Raw genomic sequence first — 20,391 nt, forward strand, 5'->3', positions numbered from 1 at the left:
AATAACAAAATCACCCCAAGCTCTAATTCAAAAGGTAAGACTAGTAGTATGTTTGCTTGAATTGAAACCTATTATGCCAAATTTTAAGCTATCAACATATTATACAAAGTTAAACAGCAATATTGTAGTTTAAATTAGTTCTGACCATACTTAAATATTACAAATGGTTCTCTCTCAAAGAGAATCTGTGTCCTAAGATAAAACTGAAAACAAACTCATCATTAACGTGTACATTAAATGGTAAGCTGGGGAATAAGCCCTCGGTATTCCTGTTATATCCTCCCCTCTCCCACCCCTGCCTGTGTAGGGCCTTGTGCACACAAGGCAAGGGTTCTAGACAGTGAGATCCACTTGTAGAAGTAGGCCACGCCTCACTATAAATTGTAGGGTGGGCAGTACTTGAAGCTCTGCTGACAATAAGGCTCACATTTAAATTTGTATGAAACAACAAATTTTATTCATTTGGACAAATTATTATTTCAATAAGTATTGAATTTCAATATTATCAAGTATCGTTTGCTTTCCTAGGAAACTCTCCAAATGGCATGGCAGTCTCATCTCTGTAACATCACTGAACATCTATCTGTTCCCAAAGTACAGAAAACAGACACCCAGGATTTACTCTGATCATCTCCTTCATTCAGCTGCATACTATATTAGGAAATCCATAATCTAAAAAACATAGTCCTGCCAACCCCTGTGGGAAAACACTCATGACAACAGAAATGAAACCAGGAAGCTATATCTTGCCCTGTCATGCATTTAAAAACTAGTTAGGCAAACAAAAAGTGTTCTCTTCAAGAGCGCATCCCAAAGATCGTGAGACACAACACCTTTCCCTGAACCACCACCTTCGGATAGGAGACAGCACGCACACGTTCAATGAGGCTGTCATGTGCATGGGACAATCTACAAGCATCTGACTGGTTAGTTTTGTGGGTGCTCTGGTTAATGGGAGAGCCTGTGCAAACTGTGCAGTACCGGTAGAAGGAGATTCAAGAGAACAGAAGACCAAAGGGAGAAAGCGCCTAGCTTTCTTAACTTTATGTTGGCAGTGACTGACTCCTTTATAAAGAGGCAAGAAGAGGAAAGAGAAAAATAGAAACACATTATTTCAACAGAAAAACAAGCTCTGTTACATTTTTAAAACACATCTATAAGAACAAACACAAAATTACAATGCTTTTATTTGACTAGTTAGCATATCTTATCTCTTACTATGGACTTAACTGTTTTAAAAAATTAATATTTTTAAGAAGTAACTTTCTATTTTAGCAAAGATTAGCATTAGATACAGAAAGAAGATATACTGAAACTCTCCCAGCTCTACATAGCCAGCCACTGAAAGTATGTTTCTGTAAGTAACAAAACTGAAAAGAAGCAAACAACAAAACAAAGACCAATAAATAATTTAAGAATTAAGAACATTCAGCTAGGCGTGGTGGTGCATGCCTGGAAATTCTAGCACTAAAGAGGCTGAGGCATGAGGACAGAGAGTTTGAGGATAGCATGGGCTAGATAGTGAGACTCTGCCTCAAACAAACTACCACCACCAACAAACCCAACAAAAAAAGAACATTCAATATCTTTATGAACACTTAACATTCAACCATACAGAAAATAAAATGCAGAAAACTAGCAGACCTTGACGAATGGACGAGTTTAATGGGCAATATACTCCAAATCATAAGCAGACAGAGTCACTGACCTGGAGTATCTTAACATAAAAAACTGGCAATGAGGATGTTCTAATACACCGGTTCAAAACTTGAATCATATACTTATTCCCTTGTTCATTCTGCTCAAAACTCATTTGAGAGGCGACAATTACAGTATGGCAATGGAAGTGGTAGACATACGTCAAAGTAAAGTTCTACCAATGGATGGAGACTTGATGTAGAAGATGCAACATGAATGTTACAGGTATGCACAGATACACAGGGCACTGTCAAAAGTCCAAGGAGAATGAAGGTCAGGACTGTTTGGCTATGGAAATGGCAACAATCTTGTCTCAGTTACAGTATCAACACAGAAGGTACAGACATGAGAAGAACTGAAGTGCACACGCTAGTAATTTTTCAAAGGACATATTTTGAGTCCAATGACACTGACTACTTCAACTTACTGCTTGATTTGAAATGCTCCTTTTATTACATATTAAACTTCCGGACTTCCTACAAGATAGCTTATAGGGGAAGAAGATGGCCCAACTCAACAAGTGAATGTAGCCTGTGGGGCTGGGCTGGAAGGCAAGAGCTACGTGGGATGTTACTGGGATGAAAGCGCACGGACTGTGGAACTGGAATGTGGCTCAATCGGTAGAGCGCTTGCCGAGCAAACGCGAGGCTCTGAATTCAACTCCAGTACTGCAAACCAAAACAACAAAAAAGAATATGGACTGTGGACAAGGGCATTCTGTCAGTATTAAATGTCCTGGTTTTTTAGTTACTGATTGTATATGATGATATTGTTAGTCTTAAATACAAAGGATGTGGATTTGGTAAGATGTAAGAATATATCTTACTATTCTTACAGCCATTCTCTAAGAATGGCCCTATGAAGAAATAAAAACCACAAAGAATGTGAGGCTCTGGAGCCAGACAGTCTGTATTCAAACACTGGCTTCACTACTCACCTTGACCTTGGGAACATTACCTGTGGTCCATTTCTCAGTTTTCTCACTTGTACGATGGGGCAGTGACAGAAGATGCCTCAAAGAGCTGAGGGAGGATTCCCTTGTACCGGTGGCCACAGTGACCACATTTACATGCCAACTATTCTCATTTCTCTACCTTTGTTTCTAAACAGCTAAATATTATCTATATTGACTTATAACCAAATGAGCTTTTAAAAACAGAAGTAAAACTTCTCTTGAGTAATACTATGAGTACCCTGCATCAGAAAAACAAACATAAAAGTATTTAGGGCGCTCATTTTTTTCAAGGTTATTTTAATTACAATTTTTTGAACACCTACCATAAATTAGGCCTACCACACAGGTGCTGGGGTTATAGCAGTGAGCAGAAGAGACCCTTAAACTCTGAATTTATTATTGAACTTAGATTCTAGAATGGGAGAAAGACAAAATAATTGATGTGGTATATCCCCATTCAAGTGCCATAGGGGCAAGCAGAGCAGAAGGGAGTAGGGGATGTTCCATGTGTAGCTGCAACTCTAGAGTGATTGTGGAAGGAAAAGGTCATTTGCAAAGATGTCCAGGAGGAGAGGCAGCAGCTATGCTGGTATCTGGGAAGGGACACATAGGCCAGACACACAGATGTGCCTTTTTTAGGGAGGGAAGATGTCACGTGAGTGCAGGACAGTGGCAGAGCAAATGGACAGGCCAGTGGCACCTGAGCAAGGTATGTGGTCAGGAGTTACAAGTGAGGCCAAAGCATTGTGTGTGTTTGGCTGTCAAGGTTCAGCTGTGCTATAGCAGACATGAATAAATGGAGGAGGGCTCAGTCAGGGATCACCCAGCAGGGCTTTGAGGCTTAGCCAGGGAGGATATGAGAAGTATGATATGACAATGGGATGGTAACAGGGCCCTTGGAATGGGCCCTGGTTGAGTTCAAGGGTTGTTGGAAGTGGGTACTCAAGGAACAAGTTGACAGGTGTGGTCAGAGAGGGTTTCCTAGTAGTAAAACTGCAGTGGGGCTAGCTCTCCAGACCCAGTGGAGACACCACAGCAGTAAGTGGCTATGGAAAGTAGAGGCAAGGCCACTAGATGAATCGCTGACAATGAAACTGGGATCCTCCAAAACTGGCGTGGGTGTTGGGAAGTCAACACCAAGCTGGAGGTTCAGAACTTTGAGGAATATAGGAGGGTCTAACTAATACATAGGACTCAAAGCTAGTGTTTTTGAGAGAGTGACAATGAAAAGAAAAAGACACTATCCTCACCTCCAGTCTTAGGGCTTCAATGTCTCCCAGAGCCATCACCCATGGTTTGCAGGGGCACTACAGGGCACCAATGTCCTCAGGGCCAAGGCCAGTCTGCAGATTGAGAGAAGAGGAGTCCTGGAAGGCTCAGGTGAAGGGCGTTAGATGTGGGCAAGAGCAGGGGATGTGCAGAGGCAACAAGGGTCTGGGGCCTCTGCAGGAACCAGCACAAGTGAGGATAAAGGCAGAACACGATACATCAAGAGGATCACTAGTTCCCTCTGAGCTACATCTCTCCTCAGTTACTAGTTCTCTTTTCTGTCCAACAGCAATGGTTCTCTAGAGTAACCAAGCAGCTGATAAGGTCCAGTATCTTTTAGAAATATTCCCTCCAAAGAATGGAGGAGATGACAGACTTTGCATGCCTCCAACTTTGTGCCTCTGATGAAAGCGAGGCATGCACGTCAATGGCTGCTAAAGAAACAGGTGAGATGCTCATGGGGAATTACAAAAGGATGGACCAAGGACTCCAGCCTCACTGAGCACTCATAATTTCAGAAAGACACAATCTGATGCACATTGTCTTGAAGTGTTTTTGCAGGGGTAAGTATCAACCCTGAATTAGATTAACTTCATTAGATCCTGACATCTAGCACACAATAAAGGGGTCAGAGATGAAAAGATTAAGAAAAAACAATGTTATAGAGATGTAATCAGCCAAATCCACCATATAGGAACTACAAGGTAAGTGCCAGCATTTCTTCTACAGATAAACTGTAATTGCAAGCAAACAAAACAGGACAGCCTAGCTAACAGACACAGGAGAGGTAGTAAGTAAATTCAACAGTATTACTTGTTTAACTCGTTTATCTTAACAAAATCAAAATTGAAAGTGGAGCAATCAGGAAAATTTGAACACTGACTGATACTGTTTTATAAAACGTTTTATTTTTTAGAAATCATTATAAGTAAATACACCTTAGAGTTGGTTTAAGAGAATCAGTAGGGATTATGTATCTGTGTAAGTGGCTGGAAGCAAAGCTAAAATAAAATTGATGGTAAGTTTTTGGCCACTGAATTTCAGTAATGAGTATGTGAAAATTATTATACAATTCTGCTCTCTTTTCTGCGTATGTTTGAAATTTTCTATAATTAAAAAAATTAAAGAGGGCTGGCAGAGTGGCTAAAGTTGGAGAGTGCCTGCGTAACCAAAATAAATAAACAAACAAATAAACAGAAAGCAAGGGGGGGAGGGGAAAGAGAGAGAGAAACTCAAAAGCATAACCCACAGTGAGAACTGGTAGTATTTGCCCATTTCTGTAGTTGTCTCAATTCACACAGATTAAATTTAACCCAAAGTGACTGCACAGTCACCATATGCTACAACCAACTCTTCACTTGGTTAAATTCTAGAGCCACATTCTAAAGTTCCAAACAGTTTTCCTCTGCCAACAGAAAAACAACAAGGCCCTCTGATGTGAGCAATATTTATTATGATGATGCTTGGGCTTCCTGCATTTTAGTCAATAATTTTTAAAAAGATTATTCAAATTTATTGATTACTGTGTTTATCATTAGTTTAGAATGTCCATAAGCCAAGTGTACCCAAATACTGTCTACTCTGGAAGCAAAATCCACAGGACTGAAGTTACAGATCTGCAGACACTATAGCCTGCAGAAACAAAAGTCCTCATTGCTTAGCTTTTCCTTTGTCCTTTTCCCCACCTCCCAAGGCAGGCCTGAAAGTTCATCTGTACTATCTGTACAGAGCTGAAGTTCAATTTTAGGGGAAAGAGGAAGAGGAGGTAATTCTGGTTCTGGGCCCTCTTAGAAGTCTACTTGACATCTTGTGATATTGGTGGTTTAATGCCTGTGTCTTCGAAGTATTCAACTCCTTCAGAAACTTGAGAGAAGAGTAACACCCTCAAATCTCACTAGTGGCCAGTGGGATTCAAATGATGCCAAGGTGGAGGAGGGAGGGCCACGAGTAAGGCTACTTCAATCACTCACATCTGCTTGTACCAGCCAGGGTCTGTAAGATGTCAGATAGCTCAGTCTCTCCTAACAGCAGATGGCTCACAAAACACTCGCCATGACTGTTGGACCTAGAAGCTCCACTATTCCAGCTACTCATAGCATATCTGTAATATTCAGTCCATGCGACTTTGTGCCCCTAACAATTATTAGTAGCATTCTGATTACCTCACAACACATGCAATTTACAAGAGAGAACTTCTTATGTACTAGGTAACAATACTTCAAAACTAGGACAAGGTTTTGTTTTTATTTCCTTTAAATTCTGAAAAGCTAGCAGTTGGGTCAAGTACTTGAAGAGACTACCTGGAAAACATGGCATTATCAAAATTGAAGCTTGAGTGTAAAATCAGACATGAGTACGTCTTTCAAACCTGAACAATGGGCAGACTTCTGCACTTTAACAGAAAAGTCAGTACTATATTATTCTTGCTAAATGGGAAAAAAAAAAAACTGTAATGGAACCACACTTACAATGAAGTGCCCCTGCCCCCCTCCACACACATCAAGCTTTGGAATGCATCTTTTCCAGTGAAAAGAGAAGCTCAGAGTCCACAGTCTGGGACCCCATTACTCACTAGCCACTTCAGCCCATCTACAGTGGAAGTATCATGAAGACTGCCCCAAGGCTTAAGCAAGAGAATGCAAAGTGACTTGCAGTTTCACAGCAGTGGCAGAGCACTGGATCAACAGGCCTAATAGTGAGAGTCCAGCAGAAAAAGAATGAGTATTGTACACCTCACCTCATATTTTACAGACCCCTATGGTATATAATCCTCTTTTGCATGTATGAATTTTTAAAAATTTGTAGTAAAGCAGAATGGTACAATTGACATTTATTTTGTCAAATGTTTTATTAGTAGTTTACAATAATTTTCAGTCACTAAATTGAAATACCTAAAGGTATTCTTATATAAAGAAAAGTATGCTGCATCAAACAACCAAATTAAAATAATGTGTTCATGTTTTAAATTAGTAGTAATACTTCAAAAGTATCCCAAAGTGATACCTTTGTCTTTTAGCACAAAGCACTCAGCAGAGATAAGCAAGCCAAACAGTTCTAGTAAAAAATGTGACTGCATTCATTTTCATGACACGGATTAAAGAAAAAGAGATCAATGATAATCTAGGGTTCTTTTGATGTATAACACAGACATTGAACAGGCACTGTGGGCATAATGGAATAGCAAACCAACATGTACTTCTCACTGCTTGTTATGAAATGCACTTTTCCTCCTGTTTGGGCCATTTCTCCACATCTATGCCGTTCAGACACACCCCAACCACAGTGGCCACATAAGGATCTCCCAGATAAGCCTGCAACCCTGGCCCCTGACATGGTGGATGCTCTACCCAAGTGACACGATAGGCTTAATAATTAGTCCTAAAAAATATTTTAAATCCTCAGGAAAACATCATTCTATTACATATTTTTGTAAAACTCTGTTCATTTCCTTTTTATGGAGAAATTGCCCAAATTTCAAAGGCAAACCCTCCAAATAGAGGCTGGAGAGTGCTAGATACACAACAAGCATTGGGTGGTCTTAGTTGCATGGGTTAATGTAAACTGGAATGATGTCATTCTTATAGAGTCTGTAACGATTAAATGAAGCAGAGAATCTGTGCAGCCGACAGGGCTGCAAACTCTTCCTATCAGCTTGCAGACAGAACAGGTTTACTGTGGGGAACAGATGCAGAATTCTACAGGGTCTACTGGGTCCTAACCATAGTGTCAGCACCCCACCCCCAGGAGAGAGAAATAACCTCAGGATATGTTAATAGTACTGGACTTCTAGGCTTAACAAAGACCTTCCTAGAAATGTCAAATAGCAGCTCTTAGACTAAATGCACAGGTCAGTCAGGTATGATGTCTCACAGTCTTTGTTGAAGACAGAACAGACCTTTCTTGCTAGCCTGACTCTATCTAGGTGAACAAGCTGTGGGTGGCATGACTAAGGATCAACAGGATTCTCAACATTAGAAACATCTTAACTGTGCACTGGACACTGATAATTCCTCTATGCCTGAGTCTGTAAATCACCCAGCCACACTTATGTATCAAAGTATCATCAGTTCTGGAGAACAAAGAGACTAGGACATATGAGGGAAAGAACGAATGGGGCTGATGGGACAGCTCCAGCAGAGATGTAAGGGAGCCTGGGGGAGGGGAGGGAAGAGGAGAGGAGGGGAGGGGGACAAGCTTCATGTGGATGAGGGAAGAGTGGGAAACAGGAGGTGGGCTGTAAGCAGGTGATGGCCTTGGATGGCTAAACTACAGCCTGAGAATCAGTTTGATGGGTACTAAATTATTACTGAAAGTTTCTGACCAGAGGATTACTTATATAAATTAGCGTAGAGCCATCAAAGAAGTGACAGAGAGAAGGAGTATGACCTCCTCATTAAGGTGCTTTGGGAAGAATCATGAGAAGAGAAGACAGGGGCTGAAGTCAGATACCACGGTTGGAGCAACAATTCTGCCTTTGCTAACTGTGCAACCATGAGCAAATTATAACCTCTCTGGGGTTTAGTCTCTTTCTCTACCCATTAAGAGAAACAATCTCGTCAGTCTGCTGTAAGGACAACAGGAGTTAATAATCTACAGAGCTGGGAATGGTGCCTCCTCACAGTGCTCGTTAAAGACCAGCCACTTTCTTCTGAAATAAATTTTTTTTTTTTTTTGGGTGGAATTGGGGTTTGAACTCAGGGCCTCACCTTGCTAGGCAAGCACACTCATCACCTGAGCTACTCTGCCAGCCCTGGGCTTCTGAGATAAGATGGAAATGGGGAAACAGCAAGGAAGGGCTGTGTGGGAAAGGAAAATGCAGAGCTCTGATGATGACCAACTGCTAAAGAAACCTGAGGAATGGCGGATGCTGATGAATACAAATTAGCAAAACAGATGGATGAAGTCTGAAGGCTTCACTAGGGCTTGCTGTGCCACCTAAAGATAGATGCCAGAAATAGGGCTTCAGAAGGACGTTCCAGCTCATTCTCATGCCTGGGGTGATGTGGGGAATGTATGTGGCATGTACATAGCTAGGGCAGTCACTAGTTCCCGGGCTCATCCCCAAAGCTACCTTTCAGGCTGGTGTTAAGGATAAACTGCACTGCCTGTGAACGACTCTAGATTCCCATTGTGAGATGTGGTGGCTGGTCTCTCCACAAGATTATAAACTCTGTAAATCTGTACATGTACCTGCTGTGGACTGAACAAGTACAAACACAGAGGGCTACAGGTGCCCAGCATCTCTTCTAGAAGCTCAGGTTACTCCATAAGTTATGGGCTATACTTGTGGATGATTAATACGTACTGGAGAACAAGCAGCAACCCTGATGCTGTCTGGTCAGACCAGCAAGCTTGTCTCAGGAAGCAAACAATGACTCCTTAAGCTGTCACACTATTGCACACCATGCACGGCTAAGTGTGACTGCTAGGTGTGTAAATACAAGCATAAACACTTCTGCAGAACGGATCTGTGGGATGTTTGTACATGACAAACAAACAAGTAGTTATGTTTTTATGTTGGACACTAAAAGAGAATCTAGTATCAATGAGGCCAAACAAAGCACAAAACTAAATTTCAGCAAAAGCTGACTCAAACAGGAATTGAATCCTTTCTAAGTCAGATACAAAATTACCTAGAAGGTATTATTTTAGAAACACAACTTACATATTCACATATGTACCTAAGAACAGAGGACGTACATGTGTGAGTACAGACGTACATGGGGACACATGTGCGTGTATAAACAGCAGAGTATATGTATGTTAAGATACCCAGCTTGGGCCCCTGGAAGATGCTTTCTCCTCAACCTTCCTTTCCTCCATCTTCAACATTTTTAGATGGAAAAAAGGCACATATATTTTGAAAGCATACCAAGAAAAGTAAAATAGTTAAGACAAAAGCTTATGTAAGTATCTTAACTATATTAAAAAATAATATCCAAACACCATTTAAAAATGTTTTACACTTGAACTACAAAAACCAATAAACAAAGTATACACTGTTAAATCTGGCTAAATTACAAAGACAAATGATAATGGCAATTCAAAAGTTAAAATTTTCATTCTAAATATGACTAACATGACAGTTAAATTAAAAAATAACTTGAAATTCTACATAATTTACTGGTGAGTAATCTGGCATTTCACATATGTCTCTTCTAAAATTAAAATTTACTCAAAAACTATCTGATGGTAAATCATGCAAATCTTTTATAAGCTGCTCTAGAATGAAGCAATCATACTAAAATGGAGGGACATCCGTGACGTTCCTGTCCCTGTGCTCCAGATCTCTATTCCGAGCCCTTACCTGATACAGAGACTGTGTGTGTCCGCACGCCTTGCTTTTCGCTGTTGGCCAACCTGCAACAGATGAGAGAAAGTAAGTGCTGCCCTTCCAAGGACCATCCTCGCAAGGATGACAACCTTGGACTAGGACACCAATGCCATCACCCGCAAAAATTACACTGGAGATATGGTTTATTTTCTTTTTTTTCATTTTTCTTTTATTATTCATATGTGCATACAAGGCTTGGGTCATTTCTCCCCCCTGCCCCCACCCCCTCCCTTACCACCCACTCCGCCCCCTCCCTCTTCCCCCCACCCCATCAATACCCAGCAGAAACTATTTTGCCCTTATTTCTAATTTTGTTGTAGAGAGAGTATAAGCAATAATAGGAAGGAACAAGGGTTTTTGCTGGTTGAGATAAGGATAGCTATACAGGGTATTGACTCACATTGATTTCCTGTGCGTGGGTGTTACCTTCTAGGTTAATTCCTTTTGATCTCACCTTTTCTCTAGTACCTGTTCCCCTTTTCCTATTGGCCTCAGTTGCTTTAAGGTATCTGCTTTAGTTTCTCTGCGTTAAGGGCAACAAATGCTAGCTAGTTTTTTAGTTTTTTTGGCAGTACTGGAGTTTGAACTCAGGGTCTTACAGTTGCTAGGCAGGTGCTCTGCCACATGAGCCATCCTGTCAGCCCATATGTGATATTTTTAAATTTGGATTCTACTTCCTGAGGTACTTAACATGACAGGCTGCTTTAATGCTTCAAAGATCAGAAATTAAAATATGCAACTGGGATGTGGGTGCAGTGCAGTTCAGTGGAAGACCACTTGCCTAACGTGTGCAAAGCACGGGGCTCCACACTAGCAAAAGAAATGAAGCTAATCAATTAATTACAAAAATAAGACAACTGAAGAGCTGATGAAGTGCTCTGAGAAAGCTACTCACAACAGTCACTTAAACCATGCAATGGTGTATATAGGTTATACAAAATTTTGCTTCTAAATGCTAGGCTGAAAGAGACTGCACACAAGTTAAAAGAAAAAGCCATACACCTGGAACTGAATTTTGTTCTCTAAAACATATGGAAGCCATATAGCATGAGTGGTCCTTCTTAAACTTATAGCATGTAAAAAAAAAAGTCAGGAAGTACATTAATATGTATTATTGTTTACGGACTGAAAAAAGTAATCTTAATATAGCTGGTTAATGAAATGAGTCAAAGATATTATTATTTTATGTATTTACTTGCATAAAATAATTTTGGGTAAAAATTTTGGTGACATTTAAAAAAATGCAAGCAGAGTTTAAATTTTTTTTTGGAAAGCACAAACACACTGAAAAGGAACATCGTAAGCTTTCAATGTTAATTGTCTTGGTCTTTTTTATTAAAAAAACCTCACTTAAGGGGCTGTCAGAGTGGCTCAAGTGGTAAAGTGCCTGCCTAGCAAGCACAAGGTCCTGAGTTCAAAAAAAAAAAAAAAACCCTCACCTAGGTCCACAGCATTTACCATAGAAGTACTGAATGGAAATTCTTCCTAAAACACAGAATTGATAATAGGAAATATCTGAACTTGAAATACTAGATTTGTTTGAGAACTAGAAATATTCTACATGAAACTACTAAACCTCTATAATTAATAATAACATAAAGCATAGAATTAAGTACTTTAATAAATCCTGCAAATATCTGAAATCTTTTATCTTTAAAAATTTAACTGAGGTTATTTTCTAACAAGTTAGTTTCTCTCCTATTGTGGCTATAAGATTTAGCACAGCCACCACTGAGGTGTATTCACTGAGTTGTCATGGTGCCCCCTTATAAGGGGACTACATTGATTGCTTCTGTATACTGTAGCCTAAACACTGGGTCTTCCTGGCCACACAGAATTCTTGCTGTCACTACCACCAGTCTTCCCAGCTGGCTTGAGCTCATCAGTAGCTTGACTGCCGCTCAAAGATTGTGAAACTACCATTCTTTTAAAGTTTACTTTATTACTTAGTTTTTCCAGTGTGTTAACAACTTGTAACTTACTGCCTTCTTCACTCATTTTTAGATCTAGGCTTATGATTCCTGTGTCATAATTTCCCAAATCATTCCTAACTTGTTCAACTGAAGATACCATAAGCAAGCACAAGGTGCTGGCCAGACGTGAGACACCATTCAGTGTCTCTCCGACAGTGCTGAGTGTGACTCACTTCCTCAGAGCCAGGAGAAACTGCTGTGCCCATCCCTTCCTCTCCCTCACATCTCTGGCACACTGATCAGGTACGCATCCTGCTAATGCCTGCATGAGTTGCACAGGAGCTCCATGGCCATAAGAGTGGAGGGTGTGCAGACCAAGAGGACATTTTCAAAGCGTGGTAAGTACTGAGCAGATGTTATGTTACAGGAACAAAAAAAACAACTGCTCAAGGCAAGATGAGTGAGCAGAGAACAGCTGGGCAAGCCCCTGCAAGCTAGGTGAAGGATGCTGGAACTTGTCCAAAGAGCACAGCAAGTCAGCCAAGAGTTTTAACTCAAACAGTCCCTGGAACTGTATCAAGAAAGGACAGAATGATGAACAGAACTAGACAGCCTCCAGGTATAGCAGGAGGTACGCAGACATGAATTGACAACCTGCTTACAAGGTTGGCTTTAGCAAGGGCCTGGGGACTTGGATTTGAGGAGGAGTTTCCACCATCCCCTGGCTGGTAAGGGTGGCTCGATGGGCTTAAACTGCTCACATACAATGTGGCTTATGCTGGGCTCCTGCTATTTTTCTGGGAGGCTGGCCTTCCAGTACATGCCAGGTACAGGTGCGCATGCAACCGGCCTCTCTAAAACCCTCGGTCACCAAGTCTGGATGGGAAACAACTTCATGCTTCTGTCCCTAACTCATGCTGGAGACCTCAGCATGCCTGTGGGACGCCACTGCAATGGGCCCTCAAAAGCTTGCTTCTTGGCTTCCTTGGACTCCAAGGACATATTCTTGCCCTTGGCTGTAATAAATCACAATTGTGCACATGACCACACACTCAGTTTGGAATTCTAGAGAACTGCTGGACCTAGGTGGTCTTGGGGGTCCCCAAAATGGGATATACTAGAGTGGCCCCATGAGGTGACAACGAGAAGGTGGTGATGTGCATGATCTGGTGCATTTAAGATGTGGAAGTGAGCCGAGTTCAGTGGCTCACTATTCTAATTCCAGCTACTTGGGCAGCTGAGATAGGGAGGATTGAGGTTTAAGGCCAGCCCAGGCAAACAGTTTGTGAGACCTCCATCTCCAACCTAACAAGAGCAAAACGGGACTGGAGGTGTGGCTCAAATGGTAGAGTGCCTGCTTTGCAAGCACAAAACCCCGAGTTCAAACCTCAGTCCCACAAGGAAAAAAAAAGGCAGCAAAAGTGGACCTTGGAGAAGGGAGAGAGTACAAAGATGAGCCCCAGTTTGACAGCCTTTTTTTTTTGGTATTGGGTATTGAACCCAGGATTTCACCTACACTAGACAAGTGCTCTACCTCATAAGCTATGCTACACTCCAGGTCCTTTTCAGTTTTTGTGTTTTGTTTCTGAGTTAGGGCACTGATCCTTTAGGAGGTCTCAGACTGTGACCTTCGTGCCTCCTCTCATGAACAGTGAGGATCACAGGTGTGTGCCACCAAACACAGCTGATTCTTTTCAACCCTATGCCTCCACGTCACCATTCCTCCTCGAGTGCCTCGAGCACTCAGAGCACCTGTGAGCACCTCCCACATGATTTCCTCACCTGTGTGCCTGAATGGCTAGAGTTTAACTTCTTTATCTTAGCCCCTCAGATCCTAGCACGCTGGCAAAGAACACAGAAACAACAGCACAAATTTTCAGCATTACTGTTTGACTTAACTTTGTAGACTAACATGCCTACTATGAATTTGTGACATAAACAAGTAAAATCATCACCTAAATTACTTTTATTTAATTTTCCTACTTGTGAAAATAGCCAGAATGGTACCTATTTTCAGGTTCCTATAAAGGTCCGTGTTAATGATATAAAAGGAATTGTTTTGGCAGTACTAAGGCCTGAACCCAGAGCCTTATGCTTGCTAGCTAGGCACTCTACTACCTAAGCCAAGCATCCAGGCTGCCCCTCCCCCCTTTTTTGCTTTAGTTATTTTAGAGGTAGGGTTTTTGTTTGGGATGGCCTGAACTGCAATTCTCCTACAACAGCCCCCGCTTATAGCTGGGACCACAGGCATGTATCACTGCACCTGGCTTATTGGTTGACATGAGATTGTGTTAACTTTTTTACCTGGGCTGATCTCTGAATCCTGTGTAGTGAGGATTACAGGCATGAGCCACTATGCCCACCCTAAAATGTTTTAATTGAAATTAAATCCTTCATTTATAACTGTTTTGACTTCTTTCTAGAATTATTTATTTTTCTAAGTCTTTAATCATTGATAGAGAAATTTTTTTTTCAGAATAGTGAATGATAAAGTACAATGGCATCCTTAAAATTTCCAAACAAACTGAGTAATATATGCATGAAGTAACACTTACTTTGGTATTGATGGCAATGCCCGTTCACCTTCTGGGGGAAAGAAAGGAGAAAGAGAGGTGAGGCTCCTCGTATTTCTTCTGAGAAGACTATGCATGTAAGTCCAGTAGGAAGGATGAGCCTTGCTCTGGTACTTTAGTGAAAATCACTTATAGAAGCCACAGCACGGTTTCTGTCTTGCCCTTTATGGCTCTATGTCCAATACTCACAGAAAACATTAGCTGTTAGGTACATATTGTTTAAAAGGTACTGTAGAATCATAATAAAGAACTGGCAAACAGAGCAAAGATCTCTTTCCCAGGAGACTAAAACATGAAGGATTTCTTAAAACCCAAGCAACATGCCTTGCCAAAGGCCCTAACAAACTATGGTTTGAAAAAAAAAAAAAACCCAAAAAAAACCCATTCACTACCAACACCATCAAAACCTATGCAGGAAGCACAGGTGTGGGGGCTGCCAGAGGAACTAATGTATCAGGCAAAACCAGGCAGCAGAGTATGGCAGGCAGTCATCCATGGAAGGTGCAGGTGGCTTCTAGCTGAGGACAGCTCCATCCCTTTGGCCACAGTGACTAGGTCTTGTGGGCTCAATCCCAGAAAATCTCAGGATTTTGCTCAATGACTAGAAAGCTGTGTTCTCCATCTCTCTCTCTGTGAACCAGTAAACACTGAGCCCTCCCTGGTTTCTAACATTTCAAATGCTATTTGATTTTCTCAATACATCTGAGTACCTCTTGATACAATATATACTTTGTTGCACATATACACACACATATATATTTGTCTACTAGTTTACTTATTCTGTTTATTGTAAATCTATTTATACCCCCGTGGCATTTCCCTTCTGCTGGCTGCTTCAACCTGGCCTCTGTACAGTTGAGCCCGGAAAGGGGCAGGTGCTCAACAACCACCTTATGAGCCCATGAGGCATCTGGCTGAGAACCTTCCCTCCAAGCCCCACTTTCTGCTAGTCCCAGGTCCTACTGGACACCACACCTCCCTGAAGGTACCCTCCTTACCTTGAAAGTAGCTTTTTGAAATGTGGAAACATCATTCCTTCTTAGCAATACTCTGAACCTTAATTCAAGCGCACCATCTACAGGGGCCCTATCTGTGGCATTTAGCCACAGAAGACTATTACAAACTGCTCATCTGCTCAGCATTGTCCCTAAGATGGCTCACAGTCCATTGAGAAGCATCTTCTTCCTTCACTACCAAGTACCAATCAGCCTGGGGCTCCCAGGTGACTTACTCTTTCTGGATCACAGTTTACTCACATACAACTCAGGTCCTACTACTAAATGTGCAGGTGTCACTGCAAGGCCTAGATAACGCTGCAGGCGTGTAAGCCAGTGCATCTGCTCGCTGTTGAGACTCCCAGTTTACAAAAGGAACATAACCAAACCCCACCACAAACACCAAATTTACATAATGGAAAAAGCCTGATTGTGAAGTTTATTATCCCTCCAACACTATCACCACCATCTGACACCTAACACTGATAATTACTCTTTGTTGAAATTTCTACTTCCTATGAGAGAGAAAGAAACCGGCTATTTCACTGTGGATAGCGCAGCCTTCCTAAGTAGCCAGACGTGGGCAAAAGGAGACTGTAAATGAGGAACAACCAACTGAAGGATTGTGAGACAGCAAACTTCCACAAAGTAAGTATCCTATACATGAGACTGTGAAACACCCTAAATGAAATCTCAAGTATGTTATGTATCAAACTTTTAAAAATATACCCACAGTTCTACTAAAACTCTTTATTGGAAGGAGAAAGAAAGACAGAGGCTATGAGGGAGGGCAGGGGAAGTTTTGTTGCATTATTCTATACTTTTTAATGTTTTGAATATTTCACTCTAATATTTTCTTAAGTAGTCGTGCTAAAAAACCCCCAAAAAACCAAAAAAAAAAACAGGGCGAAGTATGTAATTCAGGGGTAAAAAGCTTACTTAGCATGCATAATGTCCAAGGTTTCATCCCCAGTACCACAAAAAAAGTCATGTAATATACAAAATTGCTATGATTCAGAATAAGCTATCTATCAAGCATAATAACTCATTGTATAAAAACAGTATAAAATTGGTAGCAATCAATGCCTGGACTTCGTGACCAGCACATTCGCACTCATGTTCTTCCATGGGAAAGGAACTTGTAAAATGATTCTCCCTAAGGGGCAGAAAGCTAAAGAACTGTGAAATCAGCACAAGGGGAGGCTGAGCTTTAGTCTTGGAATGGCTCAGAGCACACAAAATATACTGATACAGGACACTGGCAAATTAGAATGACATTCAGAGAATTATTTATTAAGAAGGAGACAGGCAATCTGCTACATTAACATGGGCCCCAAAGCATTATCTTTCTGTAGGAATTCTCTAAACATTTAAGTGACATTTGCAAGGTACTCCTGTTTAAAGCATGAAGTGAAAAATCAAGTGCTCACAGCTCAAAGGCTTTACTGAGGGGAGCTTCAGACATTTCTGAAAGCGATTTCATCATGACATTTCAGATAAAGAAAACTTCAACAAAAATGTACATGTACATTTTAGAAAAAACCAAATAGGCATTACTGGGAAAACACTCTGCCTGATGCTCCATCTCCTGGCACCATGCAGAAGGTGGTCAATGAGTTACTTGTGGCTGTGGTTTCAGAGCACAACGTCACCACCTTTTAAACACAGGGGCCTACGACTCAGGTTGAAACACTCACCCACACTCATGTGCACACGCCCTACTCCATACCCTGTCCATCCCCACAGCACTTCCCTGCCTGGTAGGGGCTTCCAGCCCTTGTCATCTGTTTCACCTCATGTAGCTCTCTGCCCTGGTCATCAGCTTGCTGGACACACATCACCCAGGGTATGAGGATCTTTATGATCACCCTGGTCACCGAGGTCAGCTCAAGAAGGGGCCTCAGCAATGGAGGCAAACTGCATGTACACAGGGTCCACCTGCACAGTGAGAGCTGACTCAAAGTCAAGGTTGATGGAGTGTGTCACGATCTCACCACCACCAGGAGACACAAGGGGAACAACAACAATATAGCACAGATGAGCTTGAGCCCTGCGCTGCCAGCACCTTTCTGTACTTTAAGTATTCTGGTTCCACAAAAGACAAGTGCTGATCTCTACTTTATGGAGTTTACAGACAGGAGCACCAATAGGTTCACAATATAAGCTTATGAACTGATCAAATCCAATTTCCACGCTCTTCTTGTTTCCCACCACACACGTGTCCTGCCAGGACACCTTCACTTGATTATTTCAGAACTCCAGGTTGTCAGTGACACCCTCTGCTCTATGCTGGCAAGCTTCCCTCACGTCTGCTCTGCAGTGACACAGTCTTGTTTCTAGGATATTTACTCACACTAGTCTTTGATTTCACATAATGACTTAAAATTATTTTCTTCTACTATTCTAAGCTTTTGAAATATATAGGAAAAATAAGGAGACCTTATTTAATGTAAATTACAAGGGGCACCTTTTAAAACTCAGACTATAATCTCAAAAGTTTATTTAAAACTACTAATGGCAACTTAAAAAACACTCTTAAGTTGCTCAAAACATGATACTATAAACACAGACAAGGTTGTCTTTGCACTCTATTCTAGCCAGTGTTTGGTTTGGATGTCCTCGTTCACTGTCCCCAGAAAAACAAGCATCCAGATGATAGGGGCTGAGCAAATCACCCAGCTTTCACATTTACACCATTACAGAAATGAAGAACAGAGCCTCACCTTTCTGGGGTCTGATGATGAAGGACTGCGTGGCTCTGTTCACCAGTCGGCAGTATCCATCTATCAGGTCAGCCATGTTCTCTGCTATAGTTAAGGACGGTGCTGTCACTGTCAGAGGCTAAATGGGAAAGACCAAGAAAGAGACATTATTGTTCTTCCCAGTAATCAAAAGGACAGCTGTGCCATGACATCAGACTTCTAAAAACACTTGGAAACAAAGTGGGAGTGAAACAAGATCTGTCAGAAGATTTGAGGGAAGGAAGTTTGATGTTCAAGAACATTACTTCCAGGACATATGAAAGACAAACTCAGAGAAAAAAGAAAGCCACTTAAACAAAAGGAGGTAGGAAAGAGATTTTTATTTTCATTAAAAAGTCTCACCCTTTAACACACTCTAAGAGAAGAATTTAATCAGTAAGTTAAGGCCCAAGTTGTTTTAGGAGTGAGACTAACGTGGAGTAAATCTTTATCAACTATCCATCACTATTTTTTAAAACAGCATTAAAGAACAATGATAAAATTTCATTATTTTTAGCATGCATAGCATGTTCTGGCCAGAAGCTTAAACGTTACTCTCTCAGCATCAAGCATGTTCTTCTATGAGATATGTCTGTTAACCAAGAGACAGTAAAAACGATTTTATTTTCAAATATAAACATGTATGTCCTAACTCATGTGTCTATCCCTAATCTCCTTTCATATGAATGACTTCTCGCACCTGTGTCACCCTAAGTGTTATTTTGTGAATACGAAAGTGAAAGAATAAACCAGGTGTAGTGCTTCAGATCTGTTAATCACAGCACTCGGGTCACAGAGGCAAGAAGATTCTGAATTCAAGGCCAGCCTGGGCTACATAGCAAGACCCTACCTCCAGAATAAATAAATAAATAAATAAAATAAAAGCACAACTTAAAATGAAGGTGGAACCTCATTACTGAAACTGGTATAGGAAATTTAGATTTGTAACAAGTTTTCCATATTATGTAGTGATCAATAACACATTTCCTAGAGCCTCAGACATCACCGAAGTCACAGGATCACAGAGCAGACCAAGTGACAAAGTGAGAAATGCTGCAACTGCTATGGGACAGGAACTCCAGACAGGGTGCTTTATGGTCACAAAACTGTGCCACCCAAGGCTTCCTTGTCAGTGTGCTCTATCCTGCTTCCAGAGTGGCCATACAGGAGACCCACCGTGGAAAAGCCATACATGCTCAGGAGGCCTAGAGTTCACCACTGTCCTATGGATGCTCGATTAATTTCCCAAAACACTACCCAACTTCCACTAAAGACATGCCACTTTCAACAAATTTAAATTCTCACTTCATTAAGCACAGTAACTTTGACCTTGCTCTTTGGGCAACATGTGCTTTTTCAGAGGCAGATTTTAATGAAATCAAGAGCAGGAAAACACTCAGCAGAGCACACAATTCAAACACAACTGACGGTAATGCAAGACTGAGAGCTTCTCTGCATGCTAAGAGGTCTGATGCAAGCAAGAGAATTAAAAATGTTTGTTTTAGAAATGTCTTTGGTATGTATGTATTTATTATTTTGACTGGGCTTGGTCAAGACCGCAGGTAATAAATCTGCAAGTAAGGAAGGTGGGCCTCCTTTGCTACGACATACTCACCAAGTGGGAATTTTTCGTGCCACTTCTTTCTTTTTCTGTCTGTCTCTCTTTTCATTGTAGTTGATGGTTTTTTTTTTTTAAGACAGGGTCTTACTATGTAACCCAGGCTAGATTTGAACTCATGATCCTCCTGCCTCAGCCTCTGAGTTCTGGGATTACAGGTGTGCACTGTTAGTACTGTTGCCCAGTGACTGAAAATACAGTCTATGGATCCAGACTGCTAGCGTGTGAACTTCCTCTCTACCAATGACCACGGCCTTACCACAGTCCTCACCTACACAATGGAGTTAACCAAAAT

At 41.3% G+C, this 20,391-nt stretch overlaps 1 protein-coding gene across 20 annotated transcripts in view; it reads right to left on the reverse strand.

Annotated features, from left to right (window-relative positions):
* Nucleotides 1–20,391, reverse strand: part of Ptk2 (protein tyrosine kinase 2) — a 252,149-nt gene that overhangs the window by 91,062 nt on the left and 140,696 nt on the right. For 18 of the 20 annotated variants that reach the window (XM_074069293.1, XM_074069292.1, XM_074069295.1 and 15 more), the window contains 3 exons: nucleotides 18,461–18,578; nucleotides 14,725–14,755; nucleotides 10,230–10,282 (listed from right to left, as the gene is read on the reverse strand). In XM_074069293.1, the coding sequence (XP_073925394.1) occupies nucleotides 10,230–10,282; nucleotides 14,725–14,755; nucleotides 18,461–18,578 (202 nt within the window). Of the gene's footprint in view, nucleotides 1–981; nucleotides 1,066–10,229; nucleotides 10,283–14,724; nucleotides 14,756–18,460; nucleotides 18,579–20,391 lie in introns of all 20 variants that reach the window. The other 2 variants (XM_074069301.1, XM_074069302.1) reach the window with 1 other exon arrangement.

The sequence above is a fragment of the Castor canadensis genome, chromosome 3 (genome assembly GCF_047511655.1).
Source record: "Castor canadensis chromosome 3, mCasCan1.hap1v2, whole genome shotgun sequence".
In the NCBI taxonomy this organism is placed as follows: domain Eukaryota; kingdom Metazoa; phylum Chordata; class Mammalia; order Rodentia; family Castoridae; genus Castor; species Castor canadensis.